Source organism: Tachysurus vachellii, chromosome 2 (assembly GCF_030014155.1).
Source record: "Tachysurus vachellii isolate PV-2020 chromosome 2, HZAU_Pvac_v1, whole genome shotgun sequence".
NCBI classification, from domain to species: Eukaryota; Metazoa; Chordata; class Actinopteri; order Siluriformes; family Bagridae; genus Tachysurus; species Tachysurus vachellii.
In genome coordinates, this window is record NC_083461.1 from 10,053,517 (window position 1) to 10,069,793 (window position 16,277).

Genomic DNA, 16,277 nt, shown 5'->3' on the forward strand with positions numbered 1-16,277 from the left:
TTTCGAATGTGAAATTGTTTGTAGTTATAGGACTTTTATTTTGAAGGTTGTGAGTATGTTGTGTGGTGATCAGGTTCAGTTTGTTTTCACGATTTGCTTGTTTGGCCTCGATTAAGGCTTGACGATGGTTTGTGAAAAATGTAAGTATTTATATCCTTTCCGTTTTGATTATAAAATGTAAACTGTGTTCTTAACTAACGTGTCTCGATTTTAATCGTTTTTGGGTGCATTAATTTATCCGTATTATTGAATGTTGGTGTGATACTGTGTTGATCAGACATCAGGTTGTGTTAATCAGACTGTGTTAATCAGACATCAGACGGTGTTAATCAGACATCAGGTTGTGTTAATCCGACATCAGACGGTGTTAATCAGACATCAGGTTGTGTTAATCAGACGGTGTTAATCAGACATCAGGTTGTGTTAATCAGACGGTGTTAATCAGACATCAGGCGGTGTACATCAGACGGTGTTCATCAGACATCAGACGGTGTTAATCAAACATAAGGCGGTGTTAAGCAGACATCAGGCGGTATTAATCAGACATCAGACTGTGTTAATTAGACTGTGTTAATCAGACATCAGGTTGTGTTAATCAGACTGTGCTAATCAGACATCAGACATCAGACTGTGCTAATCAGACATCAGACTGTGCTAATCAGACATCAGACTGTGCTAATCAGACTGTGTTAATCAGACATCAGACTGTGCTAATCAGACATCAGACATCAGACGGTGTTAATCAGACGGTGTTAATCAGACGGTGTTAATCAGACGGTGTTAATCAGACATCAGACTGTGTTAATCAGACATCAGACTGTGTTAATCAGACTGTGTTAATCAGACATCAGACGGTGTTAATCAGACATCAGACGGTGTTAATCAGACATCAGACGGTGTTCATCAGGCGGTGTTAATCAAACATCAGGCAGTGTTAATCAGACATCAGACTGTGTTAATCAGACTGTTAATCAGACATCAGACTGTGTTAATCAGACTGTGTTAATCAGACATCAGACTGGGCTAATCAGACATCAGGTTGTGTTAATCAGACTGTGCTAATCAGACATCAGACTGGGCTAATTAGACATCAGACTGGGCTAATCAGACATCAGGTTGTGTTACTCAGACTGTGCTAATCAGACATCAGACTGGGCTAATTAGACATCAGACTGGGCTAATCAGACATCAGGTTGTGTTAATCAGACTGGGCTAATCAGACATCAGACTGGGCTAATCAGACATCAGACTGGGCTAATCAGACATCAGACTGTGCTAATTATACTGTGTTAATCAGACGGTGTTCATCAGACATCAGATCAGATCAGGTTCCTACACTGTGATTAGATTATTTTAGTTCAGCTCTGCATATCTCATATTAGTTTAGTTTTTGTGTTGTTTACTTTTAATTGTTCACATTACTACAGTCATTAGAACTGATATCAGAGTCTATTGGCTGTGTGTTGATGGTGACACACACAAGGGATTTGGTTCCAGCTGTGGAGAAAGTCTTCAGTCTGAGTTCATGACAAGCTGCATCTTTCTTATTAAACTGAGAAAGAGAACAGAAAGATTAGTGATGGAAAAACTGTTTATAGCCATTAAGATATAAATATTAACAGGGATGTCACAGATATTCCATAACATTAAATGTGACAAACTGTAGAAATTACGTTGCATCATTGCCTTGAAAGTTGCTTTGCTATAAGAGTAATAACACTCATTGGGACTGTTTTGGGGGAAATAATCAGCTTTAGGATGATGATGATTTAGTGTTTGTGTTTCAGATACTTCAGGCAGATTGATGTCTAGTTTTAATGACAGTGTTGCTTGTCCAGCTTTTAAGTGGTTATAACTATAGGGTATATATTCTCTAGGGTGTTATTTTTTAATTTCATGGTCACGCTATTGTAAGAAACAAGAATAGGGCTGTTTTTAAACCCTCTATTTGGAGCCTTAATGTGTTTGTCTTAATTGTGTGTTTCAATGTTCTTCCTGTAGGTGAGAAGAAACTTGGGCGAGTAATTACTCCTGATACCTGGAAAGATGGTGCAAGAAATACAACAGGTTACGCATTTTCTCTGTTTTTGGATATTATCTATAGTGTATAGTGTCTAGTGTATAGTGTATCTATAGTATAGTGTCATTGTGTCAACGCTATGTATATCTAGGAACAAAGACTCATTCGGAGCCTACGGAAACATGTTCTGTGCATATCCTAGCAGATTCCTATGAAAAGACAGATTTTCAAGATCATTTAAAATCAACGCTTATGTCTGTGATAAATGCCATAATGTGTTTCATGTGTTTTACAGAGAGTGGTGGGAGGAAGATCAACGAAAATAAAATGTTGACATCAAAAAAGGCCAGGTATGAATAATTATTCTGAAATGAACCTCATTTCGATGTCCCATTTAAAGTAATTCTGTAATATGCACAAAATTCATATTCCTGTGTACGTATTAGGTTCGATCCCTATGGAAAGTCAGGCTTTGCTACGTGCAGAATATGTAAAAGCTCCGTCCACCAGACCGGGTCACACTACTGTCAGGGATGTGCTTACAAGAAAGGTAAGTTTTATCATTATTGTGTAAGTGATCCTTGACATAGCAGACAATACACTGATTTAATAGAAGATTTATCACATTTTACACTCTAAATAGTATTCCCATCTTTTCTGTTTGCTAGGGATCTGTGCCATGTGTGGCAAGAAGGTTCTGGACACCAAGAACTACAAACAGACCTCGGTGTGATTAGCACGGGAAGACGTTTCTATGACATGTCTTATTAAGGAGGTGGGAGAGTTGTGTAGAAATCCTCCTCATTATATTCAGATTAAATTAGTGGCCTATCAGTTTGCGGTGGTGTTTATGTTCTTATTCAGCACAATGGTGCAGTATTATAGAACTGTCACACAGCTGGATTTACATTTTTGACATTTTTTCCTCAATAGATTACATTAAAGCAATATAGCAACTTGCACTGTTTGGATAAAATTAGATGCCTTTGCTAAATGTGAAAGGTCTATGTACTTGTTTTAATCATGTTTTCTGAACAGATTATGGAACATTTCCCCATTTAAATGTTGATTTATTTGCAAGCCATATTCAATATATGTATATTTTTTGAAAAACACGTCACAGTGACACCACTACAGACTATTTTAGTACCAGGTATTCACAGACAGTTAACCTTGAGGTTCCAATGTTGACATTTAAATATCATCTTTTCCTTGAGGCTGTTTTTTTTTTACCCATTTCTGTGACTATGAATTTTGTAAGTTTGTGTTTTATTCAAGACTGTTTAATGCATAGTACACTGAATAATTATGATCATGAGTAATATTATTATTCTTGCCATCTCTTCTGTGTATGTTTCTTTTGCGCTTCTCCTACTTTTATGCCTTTAAATATGTCTGGTTTTTGCCATAATAAAAGTGGAGTAAACCGTGTAGATGGAAATAATGTTTCACGCATGAAGATAAAATCTGACAAGCAAGTTTTCTTAAATAACATATTTTATTGTTTACAGAGAATATTACAGAGGATTTCATTTGAATTGCATTCTAAAAGAAAGGTACATATTCAGTGATGCATTTGTAAATTAACGGCTATTGACCGTACATGCTTAAAAATGCATGTGTTATATCCAGGATCCACCAGGATAAAGCAGTTAAATGTAAATGAAAAAAATAATCATGGACCTGCCAAAAACGTTAATTGTTCATGAAATGCAAATTACAGTGTTAACAAGATGTCAACTGATCAAACGCTATAATCCTAGTAAAGAAATGAGAGACCTGCGTACGTGTAATGAGTCTGTCTGTGTTTCTGTCCTGTTTCTGTCTGCTGTCTTTCCCGGTTGTTAATTGTTTGCTCCGCCCACTCTTTTGTTCCCATGGACATTAATTGTACTCATTCATCTCCTCAGGTGTGTTGTCTTTGTCTTTGATTGTCTCTGCTTTGTCATTGGTTCCTGTCAGCTATATATACTCTGTTTGTTCACTTCCCTGGTGTTGGTCATTTTTGGATGTTGGTGTGCCTGTTCCTGTTTCCTGTTAGCCCTGTTTTGCTGCCTTGTTCTGTCTGCCTGTCTGTTTAGCTGCATTTGTGTTTTGTATGATTAAAAACTCTAAAATCTGCATTTGGATCCTCACTCGCCATTGTCCTGCATCATGACAGAATGACCAACCACATGGATCCAGCAGAGATTTTGTTCCGGTTATGTCAGGGGGATTCCCCACTGGAGGAATATGTAGAGGTGTTCTTGGACTTGTCCAATCAGGTGGATTTTGGGGAGAGGGCCCTCAAGGACCTGTTCCGGAATGGTTTGAAGGACGGGCTGCGCTACCTAGTGCCATTGGGCCGAGAGGTGGGGCCTTTCACAGACCTGGCCAACGTAGCTTTGCTCCTGGGCGGGTCCTCCCTAACCGTGCACAGGACAGAGTCGGACACCGGCCCTAAATATTTTTGGGGGGGGGGCAGTAGGCGTCGGGGTCCGTGGGCTGCGGAGCCAGGCCAGCCACGGACGCCCGAGGCCCCTACAGTACCTTGGTCCGACCCAGACCTGTGCACACCAGTGACCGAACCCGTCCACATGGGTGCCAGACCGGAAAGCTCGGGCGAGGCCCGGGGGAACCGGCTGATCGCCAAGCTGGCGGACACCCCGATGGCGTCGGTCCGGGCGGCCGGCATCCCTACGGCACCGGCTGGAGCACCGAAGGCACCTGAAGCGCCCGAACCCGCCGAAGCGCCCGAACCCGCCGAAGCGCCTGAACCCGCCGAAACGCCCGAACCTGCTGAAACGCCCGAGCTTGCTGAAGCACATGAACCTGTTGAGGTTCCCGAACCTGCTGAAACGCCTGAACCTGCTGAAACGCCCGAACCTGCTGAAGCGCCCGCACCCGCCGAAGCGCCCGCACCCGCCGAAGCGCCCGCACCCGCCGAAGCGCCCGCACCCGCCAAAGCGCCCGAACCCGCCGAAGCGCCCGAACCCGCGTCAACCGAGCCAGCCGGACCGACCGGGTCAATGGAACCGACCGGGTCAACAGAACCCCTGCCTGCGGCGCCACCCTGGTTTCCGGCTCCGCCCTGGCCTCCTGCTCTGCCGGCTCCGCCCTGGCCTCCTGCTCTGCCGGCTCCGCCCTGGCCTCCAGCTCTGCCGGCTCCGCCCTGGCCTCCTGCTCTGCCGGCTCCGCCCTGGCCTCCTGCTCTGCCGGCTCCGCCCTGGCCTCCTGCTCTGCCGGCTCCGCCCTGGCCTCCAGCTTCGCCGGCTCCGCCCTGGCCTCCAGCTTCGCCGGCTCCGCCCTGGCCTCCAGCTTCGCCGGCTCCGCCCTGGCCTCCAGCTTCGCCGGCTCCGCCCTGGCCTCCAGCTTCGCCGGCTCTGCCCTGCCCTCTACCGCCACATGGACCTGGCCCGCCTTCCCGCCCCCTGTTCCGCCTCCGCTCCGCCGCCCTCCGGTTCTGCGTTGGAGTGTCTGGAATCCACTCCTAGGGGGGGGGCTCTGTAATGAGTCTGTCTGTGTTTCTGTCCTGTTTCTGTCTGCTGTCTTTCCCGGTTGTTAATTGTTTGCTCCGCCCACTCTTTTGTTCCCATGGACATTAATTGTACTCATTCATCTCCTCAGGTGTGTTGTCTTTGTCTTTGATTGTCTCTGCTTTGTCATTGGTTCCTGTCAGCTATATATACTCTGTTTGTTCACTTCCCTGGTGTTGGTCATTTTTGCATGTTGGATGTTGGTGTGCCGTTTCCTGTTAGCCCTGTTTTGCTGCCTTGTTCTGTCTGCCTGTCTGTTTAGCTGCATTTGTGTTTTGTATGATTAAAAACTCTAAAATCTGCATTTGGATCCTCACTCGCCTTTGTCCTGCATCGTGACAGTACGTTTACACATCTCATAAATATTGATCAGACAAGAAAGAGGGATTAAATTCACTTAAGTACATAGCATAACACACATAACAGTGAGTCATACTTGACATTTATAAATTAAAAAACTTTGTTAAAATAGTACTAAATCAAAAATAAAGCATTCATTAGTTTTTCAAGCAGCTATAAAGTAATAAAAATTATACTATAGGTATATATCAACATGGCAAAATGCCTTAAGGTTACCTAAATAAAAATGAATATAAGTTAATAATAAAATAATTGCCTCTGTAATGGAGTATTTATGATTACATTGATGTAACAGCAAGTGTTGCCCTAACATCAAGCACATTTAGGATGTGTGAATGACAAAAGAAGTGAGTGTTAGGCTCAGTTAGGTGCAAAATTGCTTTGCTGGTGTTTCATGTCAAGATGACATTTTAATGAAGGAGCAGAGGGACACTAACTGCTCTTGGTCAGTGCCAAAAACTCATCACGAGTCTTCGGATCGTCTTTGAATACCCCCAGCATGGTACTGGTCATGGTACGGCTGTTCATCTTCTGCACACCACGCATGACCATGCACATGTGACTGCAATGAAATGTGAAATGTGTTCAGTTTAAAAGGGAAAAAGTATGACTGTATATTAACGATGTGTTTGTAGAGTTAATAGGGATGGAATGAAATATTCACATGATAACTATGCAGCACAATAGTGTGATAAGACTACACAAAAATGGCAAAGCTATTGGGAACTTACACCGCTTCAATGACTACTGCTACTCCTGCTGGCTTCAAGGCTTCAAAGATGGCTGTGGCGATTTGCTTCGTCAGACGCTCTTGTACTACAATGAAAGATCATTTGGAGAAATAAAATACACATTAAACATAGGAAGCATGTTATCTATACCAAGATTTATTGATGGAACATTTAGGCGCGTTCACTTCACCGGCTGTGATTACCTTGCAATCTGCGGCTGTAGACTTCTACAATTCTGCAGGGTAACAAAATTAGGACAGTTAAATATATCATATATAACTGACAACATAATTTAGTCCGTTTGTGCCTCAAATTACATATTTAAAGAATACAGATCTTGACTTTGGATGGCATAATGTTTTTTTTAAGCCTACACTTGTTGCACTTGGGTTGTGTGTGTGTAAAGCAGCCTGTACTGTATACTGATTCTAGCCTGCAGTAATAATTAATCTTTTAATCAATATCCTTTTTTTCAGCAGGTCTAGCCTCAGTTAGCCTCTGGACTGAAGTCCTGCATTGACCATATATACATCTGGAAATGCTCTGTCAGTCATTTACAGTTCTCAACATACACATAAATGTATCAGTAATTATCACTGTGATTTGTTTTGATCCCTTGGTGCCCCAGGTCTACAGTTGATTTTTGATGCAGTCTGGCTCTATTTTACTAATGCAAAGTCAGCACTGAAGGGCCTCTTGCTAAATGTAGTCATACTATTATGGGTTCACACAGGCTGGTGGAGGGACAAGTTGAGGCTGATGGGGATTTTCTCAGTGCCAGAAGCGAGTGTGGCTGTTTGTTTTCAGACTGAATAGGATGCATTGTCAGGCTTTGCATCTAAGCCTCAAGTCAATGGACTATGATAACGGAAGAACTCACTGGCCTGTGACTAACGTGTCCCTTTAGTCTCTAGACTGCCCCACTGATGAGACAAAATGTTCTTTTAAAAACTTATATGCTCAATTTTGCCTGAACGTGTGTAGATGCAGTGCATACTCACCTAGCAAGTTTACTAAGTCCGACCACTTTCTTTCTTGGCAAATACCCTATGTGGACCTAAGGATCAGAAAACATGAGAGTATAATGTCCAGTTTGTTTAATTTGTTCCTGTCTGCTATCTCTCCTACGTAACATTAACCTTGTTAACCTTAAACTCTCTCTCTCTCTGGAAAGCTGGTTTGCTCAAACCTACCTTGCCGAAGAATGGTACAAGATGATGTTCACAAAGTGAGAACATGTCAATGTCTTTCACTATTACAATCTCGTCATGATCTTCTTCAAAAATGGCATTATTAAGGACCTCTGTAAAGATAAATAGATAATTGATTGGTTTAGTTACTGGAAAATGTGTTCCATGCTGCATTTTACCATAAAAATCTCCTTTTATTCACATATTGTGTGCAGATTATACAGTTGGTAATCCAAGTACTCTGTGTGCCTGCCTGCCAGTCTCAAACTTTAACAAGCGCTGCCATTGCCGTGATCTCACCTTCTGACGTGTAACACTACACAAGATTCAATTGATATGAAGTGGTGGATGAAGTTTGGGTTTCTTTTGACCAAAGAAGTTTGGTCATAGGAAATTGATGGAAATCCAATCACCTTGTTCTTGCTCATCCCAAATTGCATGATTTTTAATAACAAATTCAGGATCACTACTCTACAGCTACAAGAGCTTAAAGTAGCCCAATTAAGTACTCTGCATTAGTTAAGGGTATGTATAAAATCAAGGCCATAAACTTAACCTTAAACACAACCACAAAATGAATGTTTTAGTCCATTCTTCAGTCTAAAACAGGTTAGAACCAGTGTTGGCAACTATGTATAAGGTAAATCTGGAAGAAGTATGACTTCCCAGATCCAGGTCTGGAGGGCCAGCACAGTTTGGTGCACCTGCTACCCCATGATTAGAATTGGGATCAATATATAATCTCTATGTTGTATGTTTAATACACACAACATAATGTTTTACCCGAATATAAATACACCATCGTTTTGAAAGTAGATCTTTTTTGATGCATAGGTGAACCAAATGGGTTTGAAACTATTGAGTTATCCCGAAAAAAAAAAATCAGTATAGTTAAGCGCAGAATTGCGTCCTCACCGTAGATGTCTTGGTGGTATCCTTTGGTCAGGAACTGCATGGCCTTGGCGGCTCGGAGAGGAGTTTTAAGCAGTCCATCACGCTCAGTGTCCTCTCCGACAGCGCACAGGATGTTGGAGTAGGCTGACTGCATGGTCGCCATGCGCTGCTCCTCCGCCTTCAAGCACGCAGCTTCACCCCGTTTCAGCTGCTGCACGGTGCTGTCGCTGTTACAGCCGTTATGGTACATCAGCTCGGTCACGCTGTTCATGTCCATGCCGTTGCGGTACTCCATCGTGCACAATTATTTGCAGTATTCTGAGCTGAACTGAAGTGAAGTGTATGGTGAAGCTTTCTGCTTTGGTCTCAGGAGTTCTGTGCGTAAGGATTCACCTGCTGCTCGATGCTTGTGCTCTGCTCCTTTTCCTGATGCCTATTTATACCGTTTTTGCGCACGTCGGCTGTCACGCAGACAGAAATATTCCCCATTGCACAGCGCTGTTATTACAAGGAAAATGAGGTATTGCTCAGTCGACTGCTGAAAGAATACCTAACTGAGATAATAGAACACCAAGAACTGTTACCTTTCTTGAAAGACTTTACGTGCGCCAAATTCATTCAGTATATTAATCCTCACATGGCCCAAACTCATATATTATATAAGTACATTTAAGCCTTCTTTGTTTTCCAATTTCAGCTGAGAAACTAATGTGAATGAATGATTATTAGAACATAAAGTAGAACTACTTATTATTCAGAACATAAAAATGCATGCTTTCACCATGATATCAACAAATTTGTAGTTATTCATGATTATTGACACAATGGAGACGGATCTGTATTCATTTAGCCCTATGATCCTGTTTTTTCCAGGATGATGGTGGATTGTTTAAAGCAGGAGGATTCCTCACACCTCTCTACTGATGTGTTTAAGTTCTGGACGATCTGTGAAAAACAGGCCCAACTGCCTACAGTGCAAGTTTTAGACTACATGCATTGTTGCAGGTTTTGGGATATTTGCTAATGGGATTCAAATGTTTTATGATTGTGTACATTTGAAATTCTTATTTAAAATGGTAGTATTTTATCTACCAAATATAATATACCATTAAAATGGCCAAAATATTTACATTTGGTGCAATTTGGTGCAATCCTTACATTTTAAAGCCACCCTTCCAGTGTTAACAAATGGCATTCTTCAGCAAACTGTGTTACTTGCTCTTATTCTTCAGCATTTGATTTCACCAACTTGTCTTCTTTAAGAATATGTAACCGTCTTTATCAAGCCAAGTTTGTTCACAAGCCTTGCACACCGCCTCCGCCTTGTGTGTGTGGAGTTTGCATGTTCTCCCCGTGCCTCGGGGGTTTCCTCCCCCGGTCCAAACACATGCAGGGTAGGTTGATTGGCATCTCTGAAAAATTGTCCGTAGTGTGTGATTGCGTGAGTGAATGAGAGTGCGTGCGTGTGTGCCCTGCAATGGGTTGGCACTCCGTCCAGGGTGTATCCTGCCATGATGCCCGATGACGCCTGAGATAGGCACAGGCTCCCCGTGACCCGAGGTAGTTCGGATAAGCGGTTGAAAATGAATGAATGAATGAATTAATGAAAGTCTAATAGTCAAGTTAACTAGATCTTTAATGCCTTTGCAACCATATAACAAAACTGAAGCTGATTGTTTTGTCCCTTTTTTTGCTCAACATTTAGAGACAGGTGATCTTGCATCAGGCCATTAGCAACTTGAACTGTTCTCTGTATTACGTCTCTCACTAATGAGGCCAGTCACAGTGGCGTCATCAATAAATCATTACCTGACAGCAAAGTCATGTGTCTATAGTTTGAGCAACAGTGGGATGTTCTCAGAGTGGGACCAGAGCTCAGAATGTTGGTCTTGGATTTCCTGCTACTGACCCAAACTCGCTGTGGATTGGCCGGGATCCTGTCACAGAGGGAATCAGTAATTAAAATCAGTAATTAAAATTATTGCTTTACATTCTCAGCAAATTATTATCTGGCAGTGCAGTCGTGTGTCCGCTGTGGGAACAGCAGTGGGTTGTTCTTGGAGTGGACCAGAGTTTAGAATGAGGTTCTTTGCTTTCTTGCTGCTGAACTAAACAGCATGAGGAAGACCTGGATCTTTTTTTGTGATATGCTTTGTTTTTATAGTTGATATACTTTTTATATATTTTTGTACTTTTTATAAGCAAAATATGTATAGAATGATAAAACCTAGGGATGTAATCAGTAATAAAATGCTTCACTGTTGAAGAGTTATTTTTTAAACTATTGATCAAAACAAATGCCTGTACAGTAGGTACTTTAAACTAAATAGGTTTAGTAAGTTCAGCTTTTTGTGGTAAATTAATTGTATATTTAACTTTTTTCTTTCACAATAACTTTACAAAACACTTTAAGCACGATAAGGTGAAAGAACTTTGTACACTAGAATGGAATGGGAATAACAAGCAAGTTTTAATTTAATATGTTGAATACCAGAAAATCTGCACGCAAAACATTGCATAAAATCTATTTTGATAGAGGTCTATGTTTAACCAAACCCAGTTTAAATAGCATTGTTATAAGTGTCGGGGCCACGGTGACTTAGTGGTTAGCACGTTTGCCTCACACCTCCAGGGTTGGGGGTTTGATTCCCACCTCCACCTTGCGTGCGTGGAGTTTGCATGTTCTCCCCGTGCCTCGGGGGTTTCCTCCGGGTACTCCGGTTTCCTCCCCCGGTCCAAAGACATGCATGGTAGGTTGATTGGCATCTCTGGAAAATTGTCCGTAATGTGTGAGTGAATGAGAGTGTGTGTGCCCTGCGATGGGTTGGCACTCCGTCCAGGGTGTATCCTGCCTTGATGCCCGATGACACCTGATGCTCCCCGTGACCCGAGGTAGCTCGGATAAGCGGTAGAAAATGAATGTTATAAGTAGCATTTAAAGAAAGAGAAAATATATTTGTTTATATTTTTTTTATAGTCACACATTTCCAGAGGAATCAATGCAAAATAAATAGTTTAACGATTTGCATCCACAGTATTTGTAACAACAGCAATATACTACTTAATTCATCATATGTACAAAGTGTAATATAGATGTGATCTTAAGTGATTCATACAGTATTCTTGAAGTCTGTTTACTGAAATAATAGTAGTACCTGGTTCCCTCCGAAGTTTCCTTCAGGATAACTGTCGCTCGAGAAAATTTGTAGTTTTATCCGGTAAAGCTAATGATTAGAGGCATTGGGGCCGAAATGATCTCAACCTATTCTCAAACTTTAATGTAATGTTGAATTGTTTAAAATGAATCATTTGAACATGCTGACAAAACTGATATTACTGATATAAATGTTTACCCTCATGTCATCCTTGGCATATTCCATGACATATTACAATAATGTTAATCATATACAGTATAATCACTTTTTAATCATAATGTAGCAGCTTGTGTTTATTATATACTGTATAATGTAGGCCAGTCCCTGAGGATTAAGCTCTTTGTGTGTGCATCAGTTTTGAATTGAGCTGTCCATCTTTTAGTATTCCTAATATATATATATATATATATATATATATATATATATATATATATATATATATATATATATATGTATTCCTAATATATACATAATATATATAAACATATTTATATTCTATATTTTATTAACATTTTATATATAAACATGCTTTGAAATGAATATACTGCAAAGGTAATGTATTTCTTGATGCTGTTAACAGATTTTTCTCTTGTAACGCTTTTCTAGTTGTCTAATGTCTTAACACCTTTTTGTTTTTAACACATGGAAAAAAAAAGAATTAGAAATAATAGATTTAGCATTAGTACTATTTCTTGAATTAGCATCTCATCTATGTCTGTGTGCTATATACACACCTACAAAGAACATGTTTGATTGGTAATTATTCCTTTATACAAACTTTTAAGACAGCCCATTGTACTTAAATAGTGTGTCATATTGGATCAGTGTATTGCATCACTACTCCTTTCCTGTGCTCATCCAAAGGTTATAACAGACCCTGGAGAAGCGAGGATAGACATACTTTCCCTTTCATGATGACTCAGGGCCATGAATGGAAACAGAGTGAAATATGGGATCAGATATGAAGTAGATGTGTGATGTGAGTGGAGATGATAGATCTGCACGCACTGGCACAGACTATTGTAGAGTCTGCTTCGCTGACGCGGCAGGAGAGGGTTATGGCGCTCTGATTTGCGCCAGGCCTGACATCATCTATGAATGATAGGTTCAAGTGATGAGAGTGTGACATGAAACACAGCTGCCCTTTAGTCAGATTGCATCAGCCATATTGCCATGGAGAGCAGGTGACTACACTGCAATTGCTTAAGGCTCCAGAAGTGTTTGGTTATCCTTGTGTTCAAATGATAAAATGGAGAGGTTAATAAAGCATCAGGATTTCTAGTAATACTTTTTTGAAAATGTAATAATTATGTAAGTAATTTCCCCTCATTTGATCTTATTAAATGTACAATATCCTTTAAGCTATTTATAGGCTTACAACTCATATGAGCTAATTGTGAATACCAAAATACATATACTGTACAGTATGTGCTTGCAGGACATAATCAGCTATACTGGCTTTACTCCAGGTTCTATTTTTTTTAAATACATTATCCACCCCTGTATGTTATCTATGTTTTAATCTTTAGTTAATTCATAACTCTATTTAGGGAGCACAGTGGTGCAGCATGTAGTGCTGCTGGCTCAGAACCAAGATCCCTACTGTGACCCTGTGCTTGAGTTGCTCTTTGAAAGGTGCTCTCTTTTTTCCAGGTTCACTGCTTTCTTCCCATCTTTCAAAAATATGCTGGTATATTGAGTTGCTACTCTTAGTAAACCCAAGTATGAATGTGTGTGTGTGTGTGTGTGTGTGTGTGTGTGCCCTGCGATGGGTTGGCACTCCGTCCAGGGTGTATCCTGCCTGAGTGTGTGTGTGTGTGTCTGTGTGCATGGCACTCTGCAATTAATTGTAAACTTTACTGATACACTGTGAATAACCTGAAATTAACTGGCACTTACTAACTTAATAACCCACAGTGTGATAATGGATGAAAAAATATGAAACCTACAATATATTAAAATTCTGTAAGGTATGCAACACTTTAATGCACATTAGCATCAAAGAGGTTTATAAGGGGGGAAAAATCAGATAATCAGCAGGTCTATGCATTGTGTAATAAGATAAATACTGAGATTAGTTCTGCAGGATCAAAGGCTCAGCTCCATTTCCTTCTGTGGCTCAGTGTGGCACATGTGCTTCCAGCACATGAATATTTACACGCTTGAACCTGGGCATATATGAGATATAAGACTATATAATATATGAGTAATAGCATCTTTCTCTGTTTTACACATTGGAGCAAAGCAAGAGAAAAATCCTTCAAGCAAATATTGCAGATCTGTTAAAAAAAAAAAGTCAACGGTCACTCAATAAAATAAGCAATTTTATTTTAGCAGTTTAATAATTTTATAATGACTGGAAAACTACTAAATGAAAGTTATGGTAAATATAAATAGTGATTTTAATAAATATATATTTAATCATCTAGCCACACAAGCCATTGCCTATGATTAAGTCACATTTATTGTTTCACATTAAATGACAAACAGATAATGAATAAACCACAGAATCTGCTGATAATTATAGAAATTTTTATAACTGTTTAGAGTAACCAATCTCTCTATAGTGAGCCAAGAGCCTAGAGTAATTACAGGCTAATCAGGGCAGCAGGTTCACTGGGCTAGAGTTGAGAAACTTGAAATTATTATTATTTTTTATTTCTGAATTCCAGTTTATTTATTGTATGTTTGTATGTTCCGACACTTTTATTTAGATGTGTGTGGCCAACTTTGTTCAGAATCAGGGACAGGGACATTGGCGAATGTTTACGTAAAGAACGTAATTATTCACACGCCAGTTAAAAAATATTCATTATTTTTATGCACTAATTGTCTGTCATAATTAATGTAGATTTAATTATAGTCAATAATGATACATTTTTATTGCTGTCTTTGTCAAACTGTCTGATCATAACACCTAAAATTCTGTTATCATACATGTTGTTTATCTTCTCCACACTTCAGCACCATGCCGTTTAAGGATTTTCACATTTGTATCCGTAACTAATCACATATTTTGTTTCTTCACAGATATTTGTTTATTAAACATTCAAATTATATTGCAGAAAGACTGCCAGCAAATGTGTGGGCAATCAAATGGCTGTGATTTTAATGACCACTTTGAGCTTTAGTTGATTAGATGATTTCTTTTAATACACTTATATAACAGTAAAAACATAAAACTCAGATGCAGCTTTATAGCAATATGGCCTTTATTTACTGGTTAACAGAGTTTAGGCACCTTGCAGTTAAGAAAGGATGCAGTTCAAGCAAAGAGATGAGCACCTAGGGGTCTTGCTTGCTTATAGTTATAGAGGATACACCTTCAGCTGAGTGGCAGGAAGCATGATAGTGGTACTGTAATAACTTAGAGAATATGAGGGGAGATTTGGCTTTGCATTAGACAGCAAGAAGGCCATCCTTCTGTCTAAAGTCACAGGTTGGAGTTGAATAGTTTGGAGAAGATAGAGGTGGGTGCAGAAACTTTATCAGAAGGAGTGAAAGATCGGACGTGAAGTTTCAGATGTGATCTCCATTCACAGCCACAAGCTCAAATCCGAAAAATATTCTCCAATGTGACCATGTGGGTTTCCTCCAGGTTCTTCAGTTTCCTCCCACGTCCCAAAAACATGCCAATAGATGAATTGGCCAGGCAGAATTGCCCTTGCTGTGAAAAAAATGTATGAATGCATGCATGCAATACGCCCTGCCATCCCATCCAGGTGGTGCTCCCACTGCACACTCACTGTTCCTGGGATAGACTCTGGATCCGCCAGGACCCCACTAAGGACTTATTTAAGGACTTGATATGATTTATGATGAAATTACAGTGATTCTCTGACAGTCCTGGAAGAACGGAAACCTTGCGGTTATTATTACAGAGTCTAGCCTGCTGAACTACTAGTGCATGAATCGTTAAGTTTAGTGTTCAGGAGGCTGGTGCATGACAGTATAGCATGCATAATTAAGTCAAGTCATGTTTTTGTGCCTTACTTTGGATTTTATCATTATTTTATCCTTATTTTTATCATAAAAATAAGTAAATCATGTAAATGTACCACTACATAATATCACTAGATGGCAGCACATAAATTTGATGAAAGAATTTTTGTGTAAGATTTACTGTGTAAAACTTGTAAAATTAGAAATCCAGGACATAAACTATTAAGGAAGGATATAAATGCACACAATAACCTAATAGATCAATTTATTGTTTTATTTATAAAGAAAGAAGCCCACAGGTCAGTTTTAAACATAACTATGACCAAATTGTGTCAGATGGTCTGTGTTACTGGCCAAATGTTTATGACTGCCATATAGCTGTGTGCTTGGGAATTAGACTGTACCCTATTGAAATCCTTAAAAATGTAAATTTTTACTGCGTATAATACGGTATCAGATAAGCGGTAGAA

At 40.0% G+C, this 16,277-nt stretch overlaps 2 protein-coding genes across 2 annotated transcripts; one reads left to right on the forward strand and one right to left on the reverse strand.

Annotated features, from left to right (window-relative positions):
- The first annotated feature begins 2 nt into the window (after positions 1 to 2).
- On the forward strand, positions 3 to 3,451 carry cript (cysteine-rich PDZ-binding protein). The gene is made up of 5 exons (XM_060896186.1): positions 3 to 140; positions 2,002 to 2,067; positions 2,316 to 2,370; positions 2,467 to 2,570; positions 2,689 to 3,451. Exons 1-5 carry the CDS (start codon positions 125 to 127, stop codon positions 2,751 to 2,753), a joined length of 306 nt encoding a protein of 101 aa, XP_060752169.1. The 5' UTR covers positions 3 to 124; the 3' UTR covers positions 2,754 to 3,451.
- A 1,966-nt stretch (positions 3,452 to 5,417) lies between these two features.
- gch2 (GTP cyclohydrolase 2) lies at positions 5,418 to 9,114 on the reverse strand. The gene is made up of 6 exons (XM_060889930.1): positions 8,732 to 9,114; positions 7,820 to 7,929; positions 7,628 to 7,683; positions 6,830 to 6,861; positions 6,627 to 6,711; positions 5,418 to 6,457 (listed from the first exon to the last, which is right to left on the reverse strand). Exons 1-6 carry the CDS (start codon positions 9,003 to 9,005, stop codon positions 6,328 to 6,330), a joined length of 687 nt encoding a protein of 228 aa, XP_060745913.1. The 5' UTR covers positions 9,006 to 9,114; the 3' UTR covers positions 5,418 to 6,327.
- Between the last annotated feature and the right edge of the window lie 7,163 nt (positions 9,115 to 16,277).

What these genes read in the sequence shown, in the direction of transcription:
- cript (XM_060896186.1), top strand. An exon ending in TGGTGCAAGAAATACAACAG is followed by an intron (nt 2,068 to 2,315) that starts GTTACGCATTTT and finishes TGTGTTTTACAG; the next exon opens with AGAGTGGTGGGAGGAAGATC. An exon ending in TTGACATCAAAAAAGGCCAG is followed by an intron (nt 2,371 to 2,466) that starts GTATGAATAATT and finishes TGTACGTATTAG; the next exon opens with GTTCGATCCCTATGGAAAGT.
- gch2 (XM_060889930.1), bottom strand. Translation starts at nt 9,005, where the DNA reads ATGGAGTACCGCAACGGCATGGACATGAACAGCGTGACCGAGCTGATG. An exon ending in TTGTACCATTCTTCGGCAAG is followed by an intron (nt 7,684 to 7,819) that starts GTAGGTTTGAGC and finishes TCTGATCCTTAG; the next exon opens with GTCCACATAGGGTATTTGCC. An exon ending in GCAGTAGTCATTGAAGCGGT is followed by an intron (nt 6,458 to 6,626) that starts GTAAGTTCCCAA and finishes ATTTCATTGCAG; the next exon opens with TCACATGTGCATGGTCATGC.